The sequence below is a fragment of the Mus musculus genome, chromosome 5, assembly GCF_000001635.26.
Source record: "Mus musculus strain C57BL/6J chromosome 5, GRCm38.p6 C57BL/6J".
NCBI classification, from domain to species: Eukaryota; Metazoa; Chordata; class Mammalia; order Rodentia; family Muridae; genus Mus; species Mus musculus.
In genome coordinates, this window is record NC_000071.6 from 114,045,764 (window position 1) to 114,065,183 (window position 19,420).

A 19,420-nucleotide genomic window follows, 5' to 3' on the forward strand; every position below is an offset into this window, starting at 1 on the left:
ACGGGTTCTTACTGTGTAGCTCATGGCTGACTTCAAACTCACTATCTTCCCGTCCTGTCTCCCAGCATGCACTATCATAGTCTGCCAGTGTGTGACTCCCTTGTCCCTGGGAAGCAGATTTTCACAAATGGCTCCTGCATTTTTATTTATTTATTTTTTTGTTGTTTTGTTTTTTGAGACAGGGTTTCTCTGTGTAACTCTGGCTGTCCTAGAACTCACTCTGTAGACCAGGCTGGCCTCGAACTCAGAAATCCGCCTGTCTATGCCTCCCAAGTGCTGGGATTAAAGGCGTGCACCACCACTGCCTGGTGGCCCCTGTGTTTTAAACCAACTCCCCCCAGATGACCCTCGAGTTCTGGCATGCTTTCGTCGAGGTCTGCAGAAACCACAGAGTCTGGAGAAAGTCTGGCTGTGGGTTTACGGGCAGCTGTGTTAGCAAGTTGATAAGGCTATGTTGTGTATGGCCTTTTGTCCCTCCATTCTGGGTTCCGGATGTCTGTCTGTGCATCCCTGGGGACAGCCATGGGGGGATTACATGGAATTGCTCCCGACAGTTGCATCTGGGGTGTGCAAAGCTACCCTGCTCCCTTGCTGTCAAGTTGTTATTCACTGATGGATGGAGTTGGTGTCTGGTAGTTTGCCAGGACATATTCAGATTTGCCAAGATCTTGTCCTCCACAGAACCTCTACCCACCTGCTGTAGCCTCTGGCTATTTCTACCTGAACAGACCACCATGGCATTGGTGACAAATGTAATTTTTAATTTGTCCTTCCTTTTCCATTTTGTAATCACATCCTTATTCTAAGAGTGAGCTTTTCTGGGGCTGGCGAGATGGTACAGCAGATAAAGGTCCATTCTGCTAAGCTCAGTGAGCTGAGTTTGGTCCCTGTTCATCCCTAGGACTCCACATGGCAGAAGGAGAGACCTGACTCCTACAAATGGTCCTCTGACCTTCGTAAACATGGTTATGTAGGAAGTCACCAGGAAGGTGCCCTGGACCTGCCAGTTTTTCTCCAGCTGTCTCTTCACCTGAATGGTGCTCTGTGGCTGCACACAGCGCTCCCTACTGCACACAAAAGCTATTGCTCTTTACTGTCTCCTGTAATCTGCTTATTCTCATGAAGATACTTGGAGCTTTAATGAGATTTTTGTTCTTTTTTTTTTTTTTTTCATTTTATAACTAAGATGTCACTTGTAACGATAGAGTTACAAATTAGAATCCAAATCTTGGGGCTGGAGATCGCAGCACCCATATGGCAGCTCAAAACAACTGCCTGCAACTCCAGTTTTAGGGGATCAGCTGTCCCCTTCTGACCTCTGCAAGTACTGCACACACACAGGTGCGTGTGCACACACACCTTCAGGCAAAACACGTATAAATATAAATCTTTTTTTAGTCCATCTTTTCCCTTTGATACTAGAGATTGAGCTCAGAGCTATGTTCAAACTAGGCACGTGTTCTCCCACTGGGCTATATTCTAAGCTACCAAATCAATTTATTTTGGAATTATTTTTAAATAATTGTTTTTAATTTTATGTGTGTGCAATTCCCATACTGACTAGAAGAGGGAGGTAGAGCCACATCCATTATTCGCTATTCTGCAGAGGGGCTGAGAATTAAACTTGGTTCCTCTTCAAGAGCAGTAAGCTCTCTTGACCTCTGAACCATCCCTTCAACCACAAACCAAACCCAATATGCTTCTCCACCGACGTAAAGTGAGACTACGCATCTCACAGTGACTTCTCCATCCCACTGTCCAGCATCAGTCAAGTTTGATCTGAATTGATTGGCAACTGGCCTGCAAGGTTAGGCTACATGAGACTTTGTGGCTTTGTCTTCCTGTCTTGGATCCCAGGTGGCTGTGCCTGGGTGAAGCCAGATGGAGCCTTTAAGTTCATCGAATCATCGAACGCATCTGCTGACTGAAAACTCGAGCAAGCCCCTGACACAGTAGTACCGCCTAACTGCCCAAATGCAGGCTGAGTTAAGTAAATCACTGTCTTAAACCCTGAGTGCTGGGTGGTTCATGACCAGCAACCACTACCTCTCCCCTTCACTTAATGAGCACCTGACTTTGATCAAGCCTCCCAGGAGCAGGGTTTTCTAATCAGCCAAATAGGGGCAGGGCTGGGATACACATCGTCTGAAGACGCATAGCATAGCTGTCCCGTGGACATGCTTCCCGGTACCGTCATTGTCGGCAATGAATACGGTAGCTCTTTTATCGAGAGCATCAATGTGTATTTGGGGGAAGGGAGCCCCTTACAAGTGATTTGATTTGCCTTCCCATTGTTGTGGTTTGGGTGCCTGATGCACATGCGCAGGGATTTTATATGGTGGCTCTTCATTCTCAAGCAGGAGACTTGATCCAGTTTTAGTGTCTAGGGGGTGGGGACTCAGGGTTGGGACTGAGGGTTGACCAGGGTTAGACAATAGCGTTAGGGTCAGTCCCAAGATTGAATCTGGGGGGAAAGGTGGGGAGAGTCTCACTAACCTGGAACTCACTGTGTATCCCAGGCTGGCCTCACAGCCGTAGGGATTATCCTTGGCTCCGCCCCCTCAATGCTGGGGTTATGGGAGAAAGACATCACACTCTCCTTTCATCCTGGTTGGCTTGCCAGGTTATGTCTGAGCCAGCTCCGCAGCTGTTACTAAGGGAGCCACTACAGATGCATCCTAGCTGTTACTAAGGGAGCCACTACAGATGCATCCACCAGCCTTGAGCCTGGACTATAAGCTGAGATAAACCTCCTTTCTTTATAACCTGTCCCGCCTGTGGCGTTGTGTTCTCAAAACAGCTGTTACCGTTACATTCTGGCTGTTGACTTATTTTTAAAATAACACCCCAAGACGCTGTTGTTCTGACTCTCTGGCTGGGTAAAGTTACTCTAAATGAATGGAAACTCTTAATATTACCTAACTACCTAAAAATATTGTCCCCTAAATGTCTCTCAATAAAGCACTTAAGGGAGCCATCTTTCTAACTAGATAAGAGTGCTGTCTAATTATGACATAATTAGGTTTATGTAAATGACATCAGAAGTGCCAAGGAGCCAAGGCCCTCTTGGGGCTTCGTATTTCTCCTGTAATTTGCCTGCGGGGTTTTTCCCCCCTCCTCACAGATAAAACAGCTACCTAGTTACATACGTGAGAAAGTAAGTGTGGATGTTTTAAATCTCACGGTGGCCATTAGCAAGCTGAGGGATGGGGGAGGGGCACAAGCCACTTCATTGTTTAAGGCACATTGGTGGCTTTGCTGAGCCCTATGGTGGGGCGAGATCTTTGTAAAGGCTTCGGCAGATCTCCGTGATTTTGCATGTAAAGACTGTCCATGCGGTGAGAGAACCACCTAGTGGAGATGTCGTTTAAAGGGTAAATCAGAGAAAGAAGTCTGTCTGGGTTGCTCAAAGACAAATGTGATGAGGTTTGTGTGGAGTTGGAGCTCGTAAGGAGAGAACTAATAGAAAATGAAATCGTGTGCTAAGACTTCTGGAAGACTCTGCAGCCTGAGGAGTGGTCACAGAAGATGTCCGATTTGAGCAATACAGGTGAAGATGATCAAGCTGTCCTAGGGTGGGGAGTCTCTCCCTAGACTAAGGAGGGTCTATTTACCTCCATCAAAAGGTTACACTAGTGGTGGAGATGGTTTGCTCAGCCAGGAACTCTCTGGGCAACTGGGTATGGTGGATGGAGACTCAACAGCTACAGCCACATCCACAGTGCCAATCCAGGGCTTCCATGACCCAGTGAGCCAGCAGGTGCAGCTGCAGAGAGCAGAGCCTTGGCCCCGGTGACCCTGAGCAGGTCTGAGCAAATTAAGTCAGGCTCACTGAATAGGTCAGACATAGAGAAGAGTAGGGAGGCTTCGGGGATATGGAAACATAGTATCTCAGAGAGACTGACCAAGGGTTAAGGTGAGCTAATTAAGTAGTGCCTCTGTGTACCCAGCCTCCACCTCTGGAGGAAGCAATTGATACAAATGGATACAAACAGATGGCACATGTGCACTGTATTAAACCTCACCTAAGTTTGACTTTAGTACCGTCTCAGTTCTGAGCTTCTGGGCTCTCCTGACACCTGCTGAGAACAGATGACAGCAGACATTCAGGTCATCTTTGTGATGGGACAGGGTTTCAGGGATTTTCCTGGTCACGTTGCCTTGTCCTGCCTAAACTCTGGAAAAGGTTCAGACATGTAGATGACATAATGCTAAGCTATGAGTGGTCCGCAGATTTGGAAAGCCAAAGGAGAGGCAAACAGGTACGGGGGTATTTCCGTTTGCCTTACGATCCTACTAGGGCTCAGTTAATTGAAAGAAGAAAAGGAGGTTGTTAAAATGATAACTGTGAAGAAGTCTGAGTCCAAAAGGTACCCTACATGGATGGAAAAGGACATAAGCCTCTTCGAAGCCATAAGATTACTGAATGGGAGCCTCGGTGACTAGGGCGGGCTACCTCCAAGTGAGCTATGGACCAGAGGAGCCCCTCAGGCCCCTCAAACCATAAAGGCTATTGCTACTGCTGTTGGCTCTGTGCAAGAACGAGACAGTAAGACCCTATCACTGAAGATACCACATGCTCGGACTTTGACTATAGGGCATGGAGAAATTAACCCGGAGCGAGCTGGAAACTCCCACTCTCCTGGCTGGCTTTCATGGTGTCAAAGGAGCTAGGCAAGCGGAGAATGGCCACCAACATTCCTGCTTGCCTATGGACCTTGTGTGCTGAAATACAAATGTGCCAGGCATGATGTGTCTGCTTGTGCAATAGTGGCTCAGCTGTCGTGGGTAAGAACAACTGCCTTCTGATTGGATTTAAGACCTGCTCTGCAAGAGGGAGTTCGTATCTGGTACTGCAATCCAGGATAAAGATCTATGGCTGGGAAGGTCATAGGATACAATGGAGAAGCCACTTCTATGGTTTTTCTAGACGAACGTGACGTTCCTGTCAATCTGCCTTCCACACGCGTGTTTATGCCTATAGATCATTATTGTGCCTTTTTGACTGGTGAAGCTCCCAAGATCAAGTGACTGTTACTATGGCATGCTAGCCTGTTTCTTAGCCATAGGTGGACAACTATAATCACTCCTTTCCAAGGCTCAGGGGTCCTTGGAGAAGATGAGGCAGAAAGAATTTAAGAGATGGGGGAAAGGGTGGAGTGTTGTGTAACAGTTTTCTCCAAGACTGAAACATTCCACTCTACAGGGAAGCTGCTTAAGCAGGAAGATAAACAGCTCCGTGTAGCTTCAGGAAGTCCCTGAAACTTACAAGACTCACTGCACCTCGCCCCTCCCCAACCCCCTCCCTGGAGTAAATGGTAAAATCTGAGCGTTACACTGAGAGGAGCGAATCCAAGCTGAACTGTGAGGAAGACTCCTGAGACCAGCTGCCTGGAAGAAAGAGAGACCTACTGAGCTGCCGGAAAGAGGTTTAAACCAACTGGAGCACCTGGAAAGGACACTTCTCCAACCTCTTGAGCTGCCTGCAGGCTGTTCAGTGTGCTCCAAGTCCCCAGATTTGTGAGCTGTCACCCTACCTGGGGTAGCCTTGATGATGCAACTAACCATCTTGGAGTCATTTCTGCACCTGTAAGTAACCCCTCACCCCTATTCCTATAAGTAACCCCAATAAAACCAAGATGGACTTGGGTGGTAAAGGGACCCTGGCCAGCTTGAATATGTTGAGTGTGGCTCTGGCAGGCCTTGCCCTTCTCCCCCATTCCCTCTGCCTTGCTAAAAACCCTTCGATTACATTCCTAAACTAGCCTCGAAGGTCTGTTCCCTTATATGGCCACTTCCTCCTCCGGAAGCTGACTTCCAAGGTCCAGCTATCGAAGTATTAAAGTCCAGCCATCAAACCCCCCTTTGGCTCACCTAATTAACATACCCAATCAAAACTTCTCACCGCACCCTGGCCCATTCTAACAGAGTCCTCCCTTTTTCTCTTAAAAGTTACACCTGCGAGGTCATTTGCCTGCTGTTTTTCTCCAGAAAGCAGCCACTTTTAACTTTTCTTGTGAAAACAGGTCCTCCGGTGTGGTTTGTGCCTAATTAAGGGTTCCAAAAGGGAATCCTGGCTGTGCAGAGGTCTCCTTCAGGTGGTAGCTCTACTTTAGTCTGTAGTGGGATCCCAGTCTGGGGTGTGTAGGTCTCCAGGACAAGTTCTGTCACACAACACCTGGTGTGCTCCCCTCCCTCCCTGTACCAGGGACTTTGGGAATGACACATCTCCCAGCCGCTGGGAAGAAGCCTTTCTTCATGAGGTGCCCTGCAGCCAATTTGGGGTGTAGTCTTTTCTTTGATCTAGTCACTTGTAAGTCTTCATTTACTCATAAGCTTCCAGAAGTTTCTCAAAGTTTCTGATTGTTTGAAAGTATCCTTCCTTTGTTTACAAGCTCTGCTAAAGATTCCTATCACCTCTGCGCCCCTCTGCGCTGTTTTCAGGAGATTTGTGAGCAGACATTTAGGGTAGCGAACATCTGCTGTAGCATCCAGGGAGGAGGAATTTGACCTGAGCCGCTACAGTTCCTCCAGCCACCAGGGGGCGCTGCTCGGTGGCCAGTGGTCCATATGCAGGAATTCTGGGAGCTGGGCTACAGTTGTGCCACAGGTCACCAGCTGCTGCCGGCCCAGATTGTTGGCTGTGTTCCTGTTAATGGCCTCTGCTTAGAGCTCCAGTGGTTTTTTAATTCCTGGATTGTGTGAAATCATGCTTTTCCACTCCAGGAAAACGTGTCGGGTGCCAACTCAGATAGATGTCAGGAGAAGTCATCATCGGGAAGTCAGGGGAGGGAGTGGAACAGGTTCAATGAATTTCCAGAGGCAGGAAGCCACGCCTGGGTGTTAGATCCTCATGGTCAGTCCCCCCTTCACACTACACTCTGTCTGTCATCCTCCTGCACAGGATTTGACTTCGTCAGTTCCTGTGGGAACTGGACTGGTGCCAAGCTCTGACTTCATAGGAAAATGTTTGTTGGTTTGTTTGGAAGCCTGGTGTCAGGTACTTGGACTGTCACTTAGCTAAGGACGACTCTGAGCTTGCAATCCTCCTGCCTCCAGCTCCTCAGTGCTGGGGTCACAGGTCTGAGAGACCACACTCGATTTGTGGGTGCTAGGGATCAAACTGAGGGCCTGCTGGGCAAACTTGAAGGTGGCCAAGTGTCTCGTCTGCAGCGATGCAGCCTTTGACAGGGCATGTGTAGAGAAAGGAACTGATGCAGAGAAAGGATCAGGGTCTCCCCTGAGATCACAGCACAGAGTCAGGATTCAAACCGAGGCCTTCTGGTCTACAGAGACTGTGATGTCGCCACACTGATTCATGGTGAACCTGCCCTTCCTAGATTGTCTCTCCAGACTGTCCCGAAGGAGCCCCAGCAGAGAGTTGTGATTGTAAAGTTCATGGTATATATATGTATATGTGTGTGTGTGTATGTATGTGTATATATATATATATAAATATATATATATGTATATACATATAATGCATACATATCACATGCTGTGTATATATGTGTATGCTATGCCACCCCTGGCACTGATAGTCTGAGGAATGGATAGGCTCCAGCTTGGACATGGAATGGAGCATGCAGAATATCCTTTTAAAACCAGCATTCCAGGCCAGGTGTGGTGGCACATGCCTTTAATCCCAGCACTCAGGAGGCAGAGGCAGGTGGGTTTCTGAGTTCGAGACCAGCCTGGTCTACAGAGTGAGTTCCAGGACAGCCAGGGCTACACAGAGAAACCCTGTCTTGAAAAACCAACATAAATAAATAAATAAATAAATAAACAAACAAACAAAAACCAGTATTCCCATTACAAAGGAAAGATTGTTCTAAAAGTTGAGAAGGCATTGAAGCTGCAGTGGTCTTTGCTGACATCATGGAGTCTGTGGGGGTGGATTTGTGTGGACTTGAGTTTAGCATCTTCCACCGGTCTTGGCTCACAGAGAAAAAGCTTTCATGCCGGGACTGTTCAAGAATCCCGTAAAGTTTTTTTTTGTTGTTGTTGTTGTTGGTGGTGGTTTTGTTTTTGAGACAGGATCTTATTCTGTGGCTCTGGCTAGCCTAGAACTTACTATGTAGACCCGGCTATCCTCAAACTCTTATAGAGTTCCATCTACCTCTGCCACCCAAGTGTTGGCATGAAAGGCTTGTGCCTCCACAACTGGCCAAAAGTCCCACACTCAACCGCAACAGCTTAGTAACTGCTGGAGGCCATGATGTATGGATGTTAACCGGGCCATCAAAGTTGGGTCTGGCTTGTTGTGACTTCTCTCTTAGGGCCTTTGGGCACTGCTGGTGCTGCTGTTAACTGAAGGATACTGATGCTGCTGGTGTTCTGTCCCACGTGGCTTCAGGTTCCAGAGGCCCTGCACGGCCATCCCCACATTCCAAGGCAATGAGGACACAGAGTCATCCCCCTTATCTCCAGGGTGCTGGCGCTGGTAGCTAGACCTGAAGCTGTTCAACTCCCTCCTACATAAATGATGTCGTATTTGATAGAGACGGGCATGCTCACATCTCGGTGTGCTGTAAACCACCTCTGGATGGCTGATAGCCCAGAGCAAGGTACAGATGCTATCCAGATGTCTGCTGTTCTGTATGCTTTAGTGACTAATGGTCTACATGCTCACTTCTTCCGTGAGGGTTTTTAAATCCAACATTGAACCTGTGCATGCAGTAGGTGGCTATGCCAGCCCTAGGTATTTACTTACGACTGGGGCACCCCTCCAATCCCAAAGCCCACCAGGCCTCGGAGCACCAGGATCCAGCTATACACGGGCGCGAAGGCGCTGAGGATGCCATAGTACAGGGTCCAGAGCACACTGATCTTCAGCCCCTGTGGAGAAGGAGACACAGAATCACAAGAGCCTTGAGCAGCTCCAGGTGGCACGTGTCTACAGGCAGCGAGAGTTACCAGTGAAGGGTGGCACAGCTCAGGCTGGGGCTCCTGCTTTGGGTTCTAGCCCTGCTGTCACATACGTTTGCTTGTTTGTTTGTTTGTTTGTTTGTTTTGGAGACAGGGTTTCTCTGTGTAGCCCTGGCTGTCCTGGAACTCACTCTGTAAGACCAGACTGGCCTCTGCCTCCAGAGCACTGGGATTAAAGACGTGTGCCATCACTGCCTGGTGCCATTTTTTAAAAAAAGATTCATTTATTTATGTATGTGAGTACATTGTTGCTCTCTTCACACACACCAGAAGAGGGCCTTAGATCCCGTTACAGATGGTTGTGAGCCATCAAGTGGGTACTGGGAATTGAACTCAGGCCCCCTAGAAGAGCAGTCAGTGCTTTTAATCGCTGAGCCATCTCTCCAGCCCCCCACCCCTTGTTTTTTGAAAAAGTTTCCAGTGGGCCTGGAGAGATGACTCTACAGTTACTAGCGCTGGCTGCTCTTCTAGAGGACCTGGGTTGGATTCTCAGCTCCCAATGGCAACCCAGTTGTCTGTACCTACAGATCCAGGAGATCTGACACCTTCCTCTGGCCTCCAAGGGCACTTAGACCAAAGCTAATCATGGACCCACCGATGACTGGAAAATCCCAACTTTGAGCCAAGACAAACCTTTATTTTCATAAGCTGAGCTGTCTTGGGCATTTGTCACAGCAAAGGGTATCTGACTGACACTTTGTGCCTGACACTGCCAGGGCTTCCAGCACGGAGACCTGTGCTTCAAATGAGCCAGGCCTTCAGTTTCTCCCTGTTACCTCCAACAGACTGGGACCTCCTCAGGTGTGACACAGGGCAGGTGGTAACTGAGTCAGAGAACCTATCTGGCCAAGAGTTACCATGGCAGACTCTGCGTCCCAGTCACTAGCTGATCCAGGTTTCAAGGGAAGCCACAAACCACTCGATGTTTATTTTTATGCAAAATATGTCAAAATGGAGGCAACTGATTGAACGTCCTATAAAACCCTGCGAGGGGTAAATAAAACATGGGGGCTAGGGTGTAGCTGTTAGGATGCATAATTCTCATGCAGCTAGGGTATAGTTCAGGCGCAGGATATACGATTAGCGTGCTGCAGACAGACTATGACATCACCCTAGCACTGAAATCTGGAACACAAGGGTATGTGTTTGTTCTCTGTATCGCCAGTTTGTAAAACGGACCCAGAAAGCCTGGGACGGGGTGTTCCTGGATTGCTTTCTGCTAGGAGGGCAATGTTCACAGATCACAGAGACTAAAGGTTCCTCGCAGGCAGAGAGTTCTAGTGTGTGTCTGGAACCTCCTTAAAGATGTCACTGTGCTAGGTGCAGTGATGTGCTCACTCACACGTGGGAGACCGGAGGATGAGAGTCAGGAGCTTGAGACCGTTTGAGGCCATCTTGAGTCCCTATCTCAAAACAAAAAACCAACAGCGTCTTTGTGGTGGAGTGGCCCAGTCACGCTACCCTCACTCCGGACCGTAGCAAAGACTAGAATGTTCTATTGTGCATCGGCAAAATCCTGTGCGTATCACACACACACACTTCATTTTGCTTTCTGGGACAGCCTCAGGTAGTAGCCCAGGCTAGCCTCGGACCTCAGGTAGCCCAGGCTAGCCTTGTGTGCTAGGGGTGATCTTGAACTGCTGACTCTCCTGCTCCCTCCTAAGTGCTGAGGTCACAGGCATGTGCCACCCACATTCAGTTTTATCCAGGGCTGACTTAGAAGATGGCCTGCTGTGTGCTAGACAAGTGTTCTACCCACCAAGCTATACTGCAGCCCAGCCGACACTTTCTGGTTAAACCCCAACCCCAAGTCACTCTTTGTCCTTTTTTTTGCCACCTTCATTTTGCAAGCAGGGAAACAGGCTCAGAGAAGTAGATGGACTTCCTGGAGGCTGCCTTGTTCCACAAGGGTGGGAGGGTGGGGTGGGGAATGGATCTCTCTCTCTCTCTCTCTCTCTCTCTCTCTCTCTCTCTCTCTCTCTCCTTTCCATAATTAACATAGCCCCCATGCCATAGGAACTTCCATAGAAACCAAAGCATCTCACTGTGTGCAGACACCCACATGGGCATGGAAACCTGCCACCTGGACCAGGAAGCCACTCTGTGGTTGATCTTGATGGTCGGTTTCCTGGTGTGCCCAGGCCCCTGGATGAGCCCGAGAGGCTTCGTAATCACAGCCTGCTCCTTTGTTCCTGAGTTTGGATAGAAACTCTGACTTGGAAGGAGAAGCCCTGCCTTTGGGGACTTGGTGGGGGGACACCTCTCCAGAATTTCTGGCTGGTCACACCTTGTTGGTGTGATGCTTCACTCTCCTGAGAGCAGAACACATTTAGGGGACAGCTGTCTACGCAGCCTCATTAACGAGGGACTGATGGGCTGGCTTCTCTGGGGGAGGTCAGGGTGAAGGATGTGGACTCTGGAGGGAAGCAGAGGCTTGTCAAGCCCTAAGAAGGGTAATAGACATTTATGGAATGATTTGTTTGTGCTGAGACCTGTGCGCAAGCCCCTTCTCTCTTTGGAATCACTCCGCAGGGAGTCTGAGCCATCTCACGGATGTGAGAGGATGGAGGGTCAAGGACTCTGTCCACAAGGAGCAGCAGAACCTGACCCCAGGCAGCCTGGCTCCCGCCCATGCTTTCCACAGAGAGCCTTCCTTCCCCTTTGCCAAGATGAACCAATCGAGAGGGAACTGGATGGAGCCTTAGTGGTCTCAGGTGCTGGGAAAAGGAGGCTTGGAATTAACTCTGCAAGTGACAGCAGTGTTGGGAGCCGCCATCTTGTCTCCCTCATCGCCACTCATGTGATAGACAGGAATATTCTTTGTGGTGCAGGCGCCGTAAGCATGCTGGCATCTGGACAGCATTCCTGGCTTCTAACTGTGAGATGCCAGGGAGATTATCACCCCCCCTCCCTCAGTTTGTGACAACTCAGTCTGTCCCAGACATTGTCAAAATCCTCTCCCATGTATTGAGGAGCAGTCTTCTAGAAGGTGCAGAAATGGGGTTAGAGTTCACAGATTTTGTAAATGTCACTATTGGAAAATCCCTCTATGAACTTTTAAAATCCAAACTCTTGGGTTGGTGAGATGGCTTAGTGGGTAAAAGTTCTTGCCAGAATGGACTCCCAAGATGTTATCTTCTGACCTCTACATATGTGCTATGGCACAGGAGCATGTGCGAACACACACACACACATACCCAGAGAGAGAGAGAGAGAGAGAGAGAGAGAGAGAGAGAGAGAGAGAGAGAGAGAAGCATTAAATGCAAAATAACTAAAATAAAGTTGAGGCCAAAACTCCTAGCCTTTTGTGATGGTTTGTACATGCTTGGCCCCAGTGAGTGGCACTATTAGGAGGTGTGGCCTTGTTAGAATAGGTGTGTCATTGTGGGCTTAAGACCCTCACCCTAGCTGCCTAGAAGTCAATATCCTGCTAGCAGCCTTCAGATGAAGATGTAGAACTCTCAGCTCCTCCTGCACCATGCCTGCCTGGATGCTGCCATGCTCCAGCCTTGATGATAATGGGCTGAACCTCTGAACCTGTAAGCCAGGCCCAATTAAATGTTGTCCTTATAAGAGTTGCCTTGGGCCAGGCATGGTGGTGCATGCCTTTAATCCCAGCACTCGGGAGGCAGAGGCAGGCAGATTTCTGAGTTCAAGGCCAGCCTAGTCTACAAAGTGAGTTTCAGGACAGCCAGAGCTACACAGAGAGCTACATGTCTTGAAAAAACAAACAAACAAAAAAGAGTTGTCTTGGTCATGGTGTTTTGTCTGTTCATAGCAGCAAAATCCTAAATAAGACAGCCTTCTTCTCTCTCTTCTACAGGACTGCCTATGATATTGGATATGAATCCTGGGTCTCAGTGGCGGGAGATGCACACTCTTCTGACAGAACCTCAACTGAGGACATCTGTGAATTTTTAGGTCAGTAAACTGCATCCCTGGGCCATCAGTGGGTCAAGTGCTTGCCTTATGTGGTGGTCTGAATGAGAACGGTTCCCATGGGCTCATATATTTGAAGGCTTGTTCCCCAGTTGGTGGAACTTTTTGGGAAGGATTAAGAGGTGTGGCCTTGTTGGAGGAGGTGTGTCACTGGGTGTGGGCTTTGAGATTTCAAAACCCTCTGCCAGTCCCAGTTATCCCGCCCCACCATCTTGTGTTTGTGGGTCAGATGCACGTTTTCAGTCACTGCTCCAGCTCCGTGCCAGCCTGTCTACTGTGATGGTCATGGACAGGGAGACTTCAAGGCACTTACACAATGAGGTCACATGGTCGGGAACAACCCTGAGTTCAGATGACTCATGACATCACTGTGACACCCTGCCTCTAGGGAAATGGTGGCTGGTGTGAAGTACAAAAAGGAATAAAAATGCAGAGAGCAAAAGGAGGAGTGTTGCGCACCCTGCCAACCGTATGGCACTCTTTGGGCCCAAGGTTACAGACTGGAGGAGACCATCGGAGACCCCAGTATGGTCTAATAAAGTAATATCAACTAAAGAAGGGAAGCACTTATCCAAAGCCTTGGAGGTACCAAGGGAGGAGTGTGGCAGGAGGCCAGTGAGATTCCAGCTGCCCTTCCCCTCCCTCACCCCATCCCCTAGCTCCTCCCCCACCCATCCCTCCTGTTTGCAATGCCATTTCGCCCCCCACCTCTCCCTCATTCCGTCCCCTCCCCTCCTCTCCCCCTCCCCTCCCCCACTAGCACCAATGGTGTTGTGTTTATTTCACATGAGGCAGGATATCTCTCTGTGTAGCCCAGATGGACCTCACACTTATTACAATCCTCCTGCCTGCGTCCTCTGGATGGTAGGACAACTTGTCCTACCCACCATGCCAATCACAAACAGTTAAACCAGGCAGTGATCCCAGCAGATCAGTGGGGTATGGACGTCAGGCTGGGGAAAGCTCCTGCCTGGAAGATTGAGACAGGACCTATTTCTCTAGGACAGTGGTTCTCCACCTGTGGGTCTGTTCTCTACCCGTGAGTTGCAAACCTCTATCTCCAAAAAATATTTATATTATGATTGGTAACAGTAGCAAAATTATAGCTAAGGAGTAGCCATGGAAATAACTTTATGGTTGTGGGGTCAGCACAACACGAGGACCTGTGTAGAAAGCTCACAGCGTTAGGAAGGTTGAGGACCCCTGCCCTAGGACAATAAACCTGACATCACCTACCATCTGCTGCTCTGGCCTCACATAAGGGGCACAAATTGGCATCGAGAACACCCCCTGCCTCTCAAGCACCTTCTTCAGTCCACAAGGCTGCACAGAAGCCACGACCCTCCCCTGCTAAAGCCTCAGAGCCTGCGCTGGGCCCCTATGGTGGCTGCGCCCCAGTGTGTGCATGTTGAGAAGAGGAGCCTTACAGTTTTCCTGCCATACTGGTCCGAGATGTTTCCCCAGAGCGTGGAACTGGACATCATGCCGATGAAGACCACCTGTGGGCAGACACACGGTTTCTGTGAGCAGCGCGGGACAGAGGGGACCAGCGACCCGCCTCTGACATCACCCCCAGAGCACCACAGAGCAGATAAACCTGCCGCTGAGCTGGGACAGTGCCTTTCTGTGTAGTCCGGACTGGCTTCAAACTCTCAGTCCTCCTGCCTCGGCCTCCTGAGAGCTAGGATTATAGGTGGGTGCCACCACAGCCTCCTGTAGACAGGTCCTCAACGATCACAAGGGGGACAGCTGTGCTATTCTTTTTTTTTCTTTTTCTTTTTCTTCTTCTTTTTCTTTTTCTTTTTTGGTTTTTTGAAACAGGGTTTCTCTGTGTAGTCCTGACTGTCCTGGAACTCACTCTATAGACCAGGCTGGCCTCGAACTCAGAAATCCGCCTGCCTCTGCCTCCCAAGTGCTGGGATTAAAGGCGTGCGCCACCACCGCCTGGCTTGGCTGTGCTATTCTTATGTCCATATCTCAGATGAGGATGCTGAGGCTCAGGAATGGAAAGTCACATGACCAGGCTCCCACTGCCATTGCTGTCTAGATTGTGACGGACGTGACGGCTCAGGACCTGGGGTTCTAGAGCTTTCTTACAGCAGAATTGCAGGGATGTTAGTTTTGTTTGTTTGTTTGTTTGAAAACAGGCTTCTCTTTATAGCTCTGGCTGTCTTGGAACTCACCAGGCTGGCCTCAGACTCAGAGATCCACCTGCCTCTGCCTGCTGAGTGTAAAGGTGAGTTTTGCACTTTTGTTTTTGTCATGGGCTTGGACTGTATAGCCCAAGCTAGCTGGTCTTGAACTTGAAATTCCCTGGTCACAGTTTTCATGTGTGCAGCACTATGCATAGCTTCTCTGTCGTAATCTCCCTCCTCCCCTCCCTCCTCCCTGACTCCTTTCTCCCCCTCTTCCCCTTCCTCCTCTCCTTCCTTCTATTCTCTTTTTTTGCTCCTCTCCCCCTTCCTCCCTTTCCTCCTCTCCCTCCTCCTCCCTTCTCTCTTTTTGCTCCTTTTCCCCCTCCTCCCTTTCCTCTTCCTCTTCCCCTCCTCCTCCCCTCCCTCTTTCTGCTCATCTTCCCCTAGCCCTCCTCCTTTTCTCTCACCACACTTCCTCTCCCTCCTCCCCTCTCTCCCTCCTCCCTCTCTCCCTCTTCCCCTCTCTTCCTCCTCCCTTTTCCCTCCTCCCCTCTCTCCCTCCTCCCCTCTCTCCCTCCTCCTTTCTGTGTAAGACTTCTTACTGACTTCTCTCACCCTTGGCTTTCTTTCCCACAAACAGAGAAATCACAGAAGGGCAGAACTCTTCCCATAGGACAGAGAGGGTCAAAGAAACAACATATGCAACCCCCCTGCACTGGGCCAGGCCCATCAAGGGTCTTCTAAGTCCTGGTTATGAGCCTACAACCTCATGAGAGAGACCAGCAGGAAAAGGTAGCTTTGTGCTGCTCTGTAGGGAGAGAGAGTGTGTGTGGGGGGGGACTGGAAGAGTCTCGTATTTTCTCCCCCTCCCCCATCCCCCACCCCTGTCACTTTCCAGCTTTTACAGCACTCTCCTGGGGAGGATGGTGTCTCCTGCCCGCAGCTGGGCAAGGTGAGGCTTGTGTGTATGTACACTGACACATGCTGGTGGGATCCAGACTTTCTGAGGCCTCCGAGGAGCTAAAGCGCTGGGCGGGTAGATCTGGCTCCTCACCTGCTGGGGTGCTCTACAGAGGAAGGGGGCCTACAGGAAGCCAAGTTGACATCAGCCTTTCCACCCAGGGCGACTGCGCTGGCAGGTTTTATGTCAGCTTGACACAAGCTACAGTCATTTTAGGAGAGGAACTCTGAGTTGAGAAAATGCCCCTACCAGATTGACCTGTGAGCAAGCCTGTGGTCCGTCCATCCTTCCTCCCTCCCTCCCTCCCTCCCTCCCTCCCTCCTTCCCTCCCTCCCTCCTTCCCTCCCTCCCTCCTTTCCTCCCTCCCTCCTTCCCTCCCTCCTTCCCTTCCTTCAACTTTTCTTTTCATTATTTCTCTTTTCTTCTTTGTTTCTTTCTTTCAATTATTTATTTTGGTGTTTCAAGATAGGGTCATTTCAAGACAGGGTTTCTCTTTGGGTGGCCCTGGCTGTCATGGAGCTCTCTCTATAGCCCAGGCTAGCCTTGAACTCACAGAGATCTTCCCACTCTGCCTCCCTAGTGCTGGGATTAAAGGCATGGACCACCACCACCTGGTTTTGTGGTACATTTTCTTTCCTCTTCTCTTCTCTTCTCTTCTCTTCTCTTCTCTTCTCTTCTCTTCTCTTCTTCTTTCTTTCTTTCTTTCTTTCTTTCTTTTTTTTTTTTTTTTTGGTTTTTTTGAGACAGGATTTCTCTGTGTAGCTCTGGCTGTCCTGGAACTCACTCTGTAGACCAGGCTGACCTCGAACTCAGAAATCTACCTGCCTCTGCCTCTCAAGTGCAGGGATTAAAGGCGTGCGCCATCACCACCTGGCTTTGTGGTAAGTTTTCTTGACTGATGATTAATGTGGGAGGTGCTGGCTCACCATGGGTGACCGCTGCCAGGTGACCTCGGTGCTATAGGAGGTGAACTGAGCCAACCGTGAGGAACAAGACAACAAGATGAGAAGCTACATCCCTCCATGGCCTCTGCTTCAGCTCCTGCCTCCATGTTCCCACTTGGAGCTCCTGCCCTGACTTACACAGTGATAGATGGCAGTAGCAAGGGTCTGTAAGCCGAAGTAAGCCCTGTCCTCCCCAGGTTGTTTTAGGTCATGGTGGTCATCAGACCAGTAGAAAGCCAACTGGGGTAGCTTGGCTCTTTTTTGCCGAGCCCTGGAGGTGGCAGGAGACCATCCCACAGGACACAGGGGGTAGGGTGGCAGTGTGGGGAGTCTGTGAGCTGCCAGGCCACCTACCGAAGTGAGCAGCGCCACCTGCCAGCTGGGGAGTCGCCACTCGCAATGCAGCTGAGGAGCCAGGATGCTCAGAATCATCATCTCCATGGCATCTGCCATCTGTGGGAGCAAGGGATAGATACCATGAGGCCACTGCGCACGCACCCCGCCTGGCTAACCCTGCTGCTTCCTGCACGAGGCAGCTGATGGGCTGGGTATGTTTTCCCCCCAAGTCATGCATCTGCTTGCTTTCAAACTTTATTTTTTTAATTTTGTATTCATTTCTCTTATGTGTAAGGATGTTTTGCCTGCATGTAAGTCTGTGCACCGTGTGCATGCAGTGGCAATGAAGGTCAGAGCATGCTGGATCCCCCTGGTATTGGAGTTACAGGCAGTTGTGTAGCACATGTGGGTGCTGGGAGTTTATGCGTGTGATTGTTGTTTTTGTGAGACAGGGTTTCATATTGTATCCCAGACTGGCCCAAACCACAATCTTCTTGTTTCCACGAGCCATCTCTGGCCCCTGCAAGTTGTCCTCTGACTACCACATACATGTTCACCATGGTGAACACACACACAGGCACACACACATGCACAATCATATACACATGCACACACAGGCACACACATACACACAGAAACATACACATGTACATACATACTCATATGCACATGCATACTTATATACACAAGTACACACGTTCATACAATCTCACACTCATACATACACGTACACATGCACACGTGTACATACACACAGACACAAACACAGGCACATACCTACTCATACACACATTCACACACCACACACATACACATTCACACACATGTGCATACACACATACACACTTGTACATACATATTCACATTCACACACATGCACACACATTCACACATGTGCACACACTCACACACAGCCTGAACTCACACAAATACACACTTGCACACATACCCATACACACACTCACACAGACATACATGCAGCACACACAATCACACACACACACATACATACACAATCACATGCGTGCACACACACACACACACACAATGTAGATGTGTTCCCCCAGTTGTATTGAGAGAGCATCACGTGTATAAAAGCTGAGCACACGTCTCCCCAGAGGCAGACAGCAAGGTCCTTTGTCTTTGGATGGCTGGCCACGTGTTCCTGGAGAGTTTGCATATTTAATGGTACTTAATGAACACCATGTTTGAATATATTAGCACATATGAAGGAGCCCCAGTTACTAAATGCCTCAATACTACTTTATGACTAGACAGAATACTGGAAAGTTAAGAACAGCTCTATACACAGGCCATGGAGCATGGGGCCCAGTCAAGGTCTGCCTCTACTTAGAGAAATGGCGGCGAGTCCGTTTAGAAAAACGCGTGCCTAAGTCACATCTCGAGTCCCGCCCAGAGAAGCAGCTGCAGCTGGATTAAAGGTCCATGTGCTTTGGGTCATGGCTAAGGGGTCCTTAGCAAGGGGTGTGAACACCTTGAATCAGGACACATTCTTCATTTTATTTTACTTTATGCAATACTGGGGTTGGAGCCCAGAGCCCAAATGGCAAATGTGTCTGTGCCTCTTTCCCTGGGTATGCACCTGAAGCCCTCACCTGACAGGAGTCATGAGCCCCCAGGAAGATCCACTTCCATAGCCAGATGCCCACTGGGGGATCGGCCGGCCATGCCCACCTTTCTCCCAGCATGCACCTGGGCCATCACCACACATCAGCTTTGCTGATTGACATTCAGGCAAAAGTTATATGTGGAGGGACAACTGTGTTATCCGTGTGGCTGTGGGACCCATCTTAGCAGCAGGGGGTCCTATGTGAAGCATTGCACCCAGATACTTATTTACCCAAGCCAAGCCTGTGAGAACAGAGAGCTTCCACTGAAATCTTCCAAACCCAATGGCTTCCACCGCATCTTCCACCATGAAAGTGTCTGGGAAGGAAAAGGGGGAGGAGAGAAGGGATCAACAACACATCTTGTATTTGTCATCCTGTGGCATCTGGGGTAGTCCCCAGACAGGTTAACTAACTGCAGCACATGCTGCTATAAGAGCTAACATCATGGGCTGGAGAGATGGCTCAGTGGTTTAGAGCACTGACTGTTCATCCAGAGGTCCTGAGTTCAAATCCCAGCAACCACATGGTGGCTCACAACCATCTGTA

General features: G+C 49.4%; 1 protein-coding gene across 2 annotated transcripts in view; it reads right to left on the minus strand.

Moving 5' to 3' along the window:
- Positions 1-19,420, minus strand: part of Svop (SV2 related protein) — a 64,468-nt gene that overhangs the window by 18,851 nt on the left and 26,197 nt on the right. For both annotated transcript variants that reach the window (NM_026805.1, NM_001359214.1), the window contains 4 exons: positions 19,105-19,190; positions 17,262-17,360; positions 14,295-14,366; positions 8,714-8,838 (listed from right to left, as the gene is read on the minus strand). In NM_026805.1, the coding sequence (NP_081081.1) occupies positions 8,714-8,838; positions 14,295-14,366; positions 17,262-17,360; positions 19,105-19,190 (382 nt within the window). The remainder of the gene's footprint in view (positions 1-8,713; positions 8,839-14,294; positions 14,367-17,261; positions 17,361-19,104; positions 19,191-19,420) is intronic.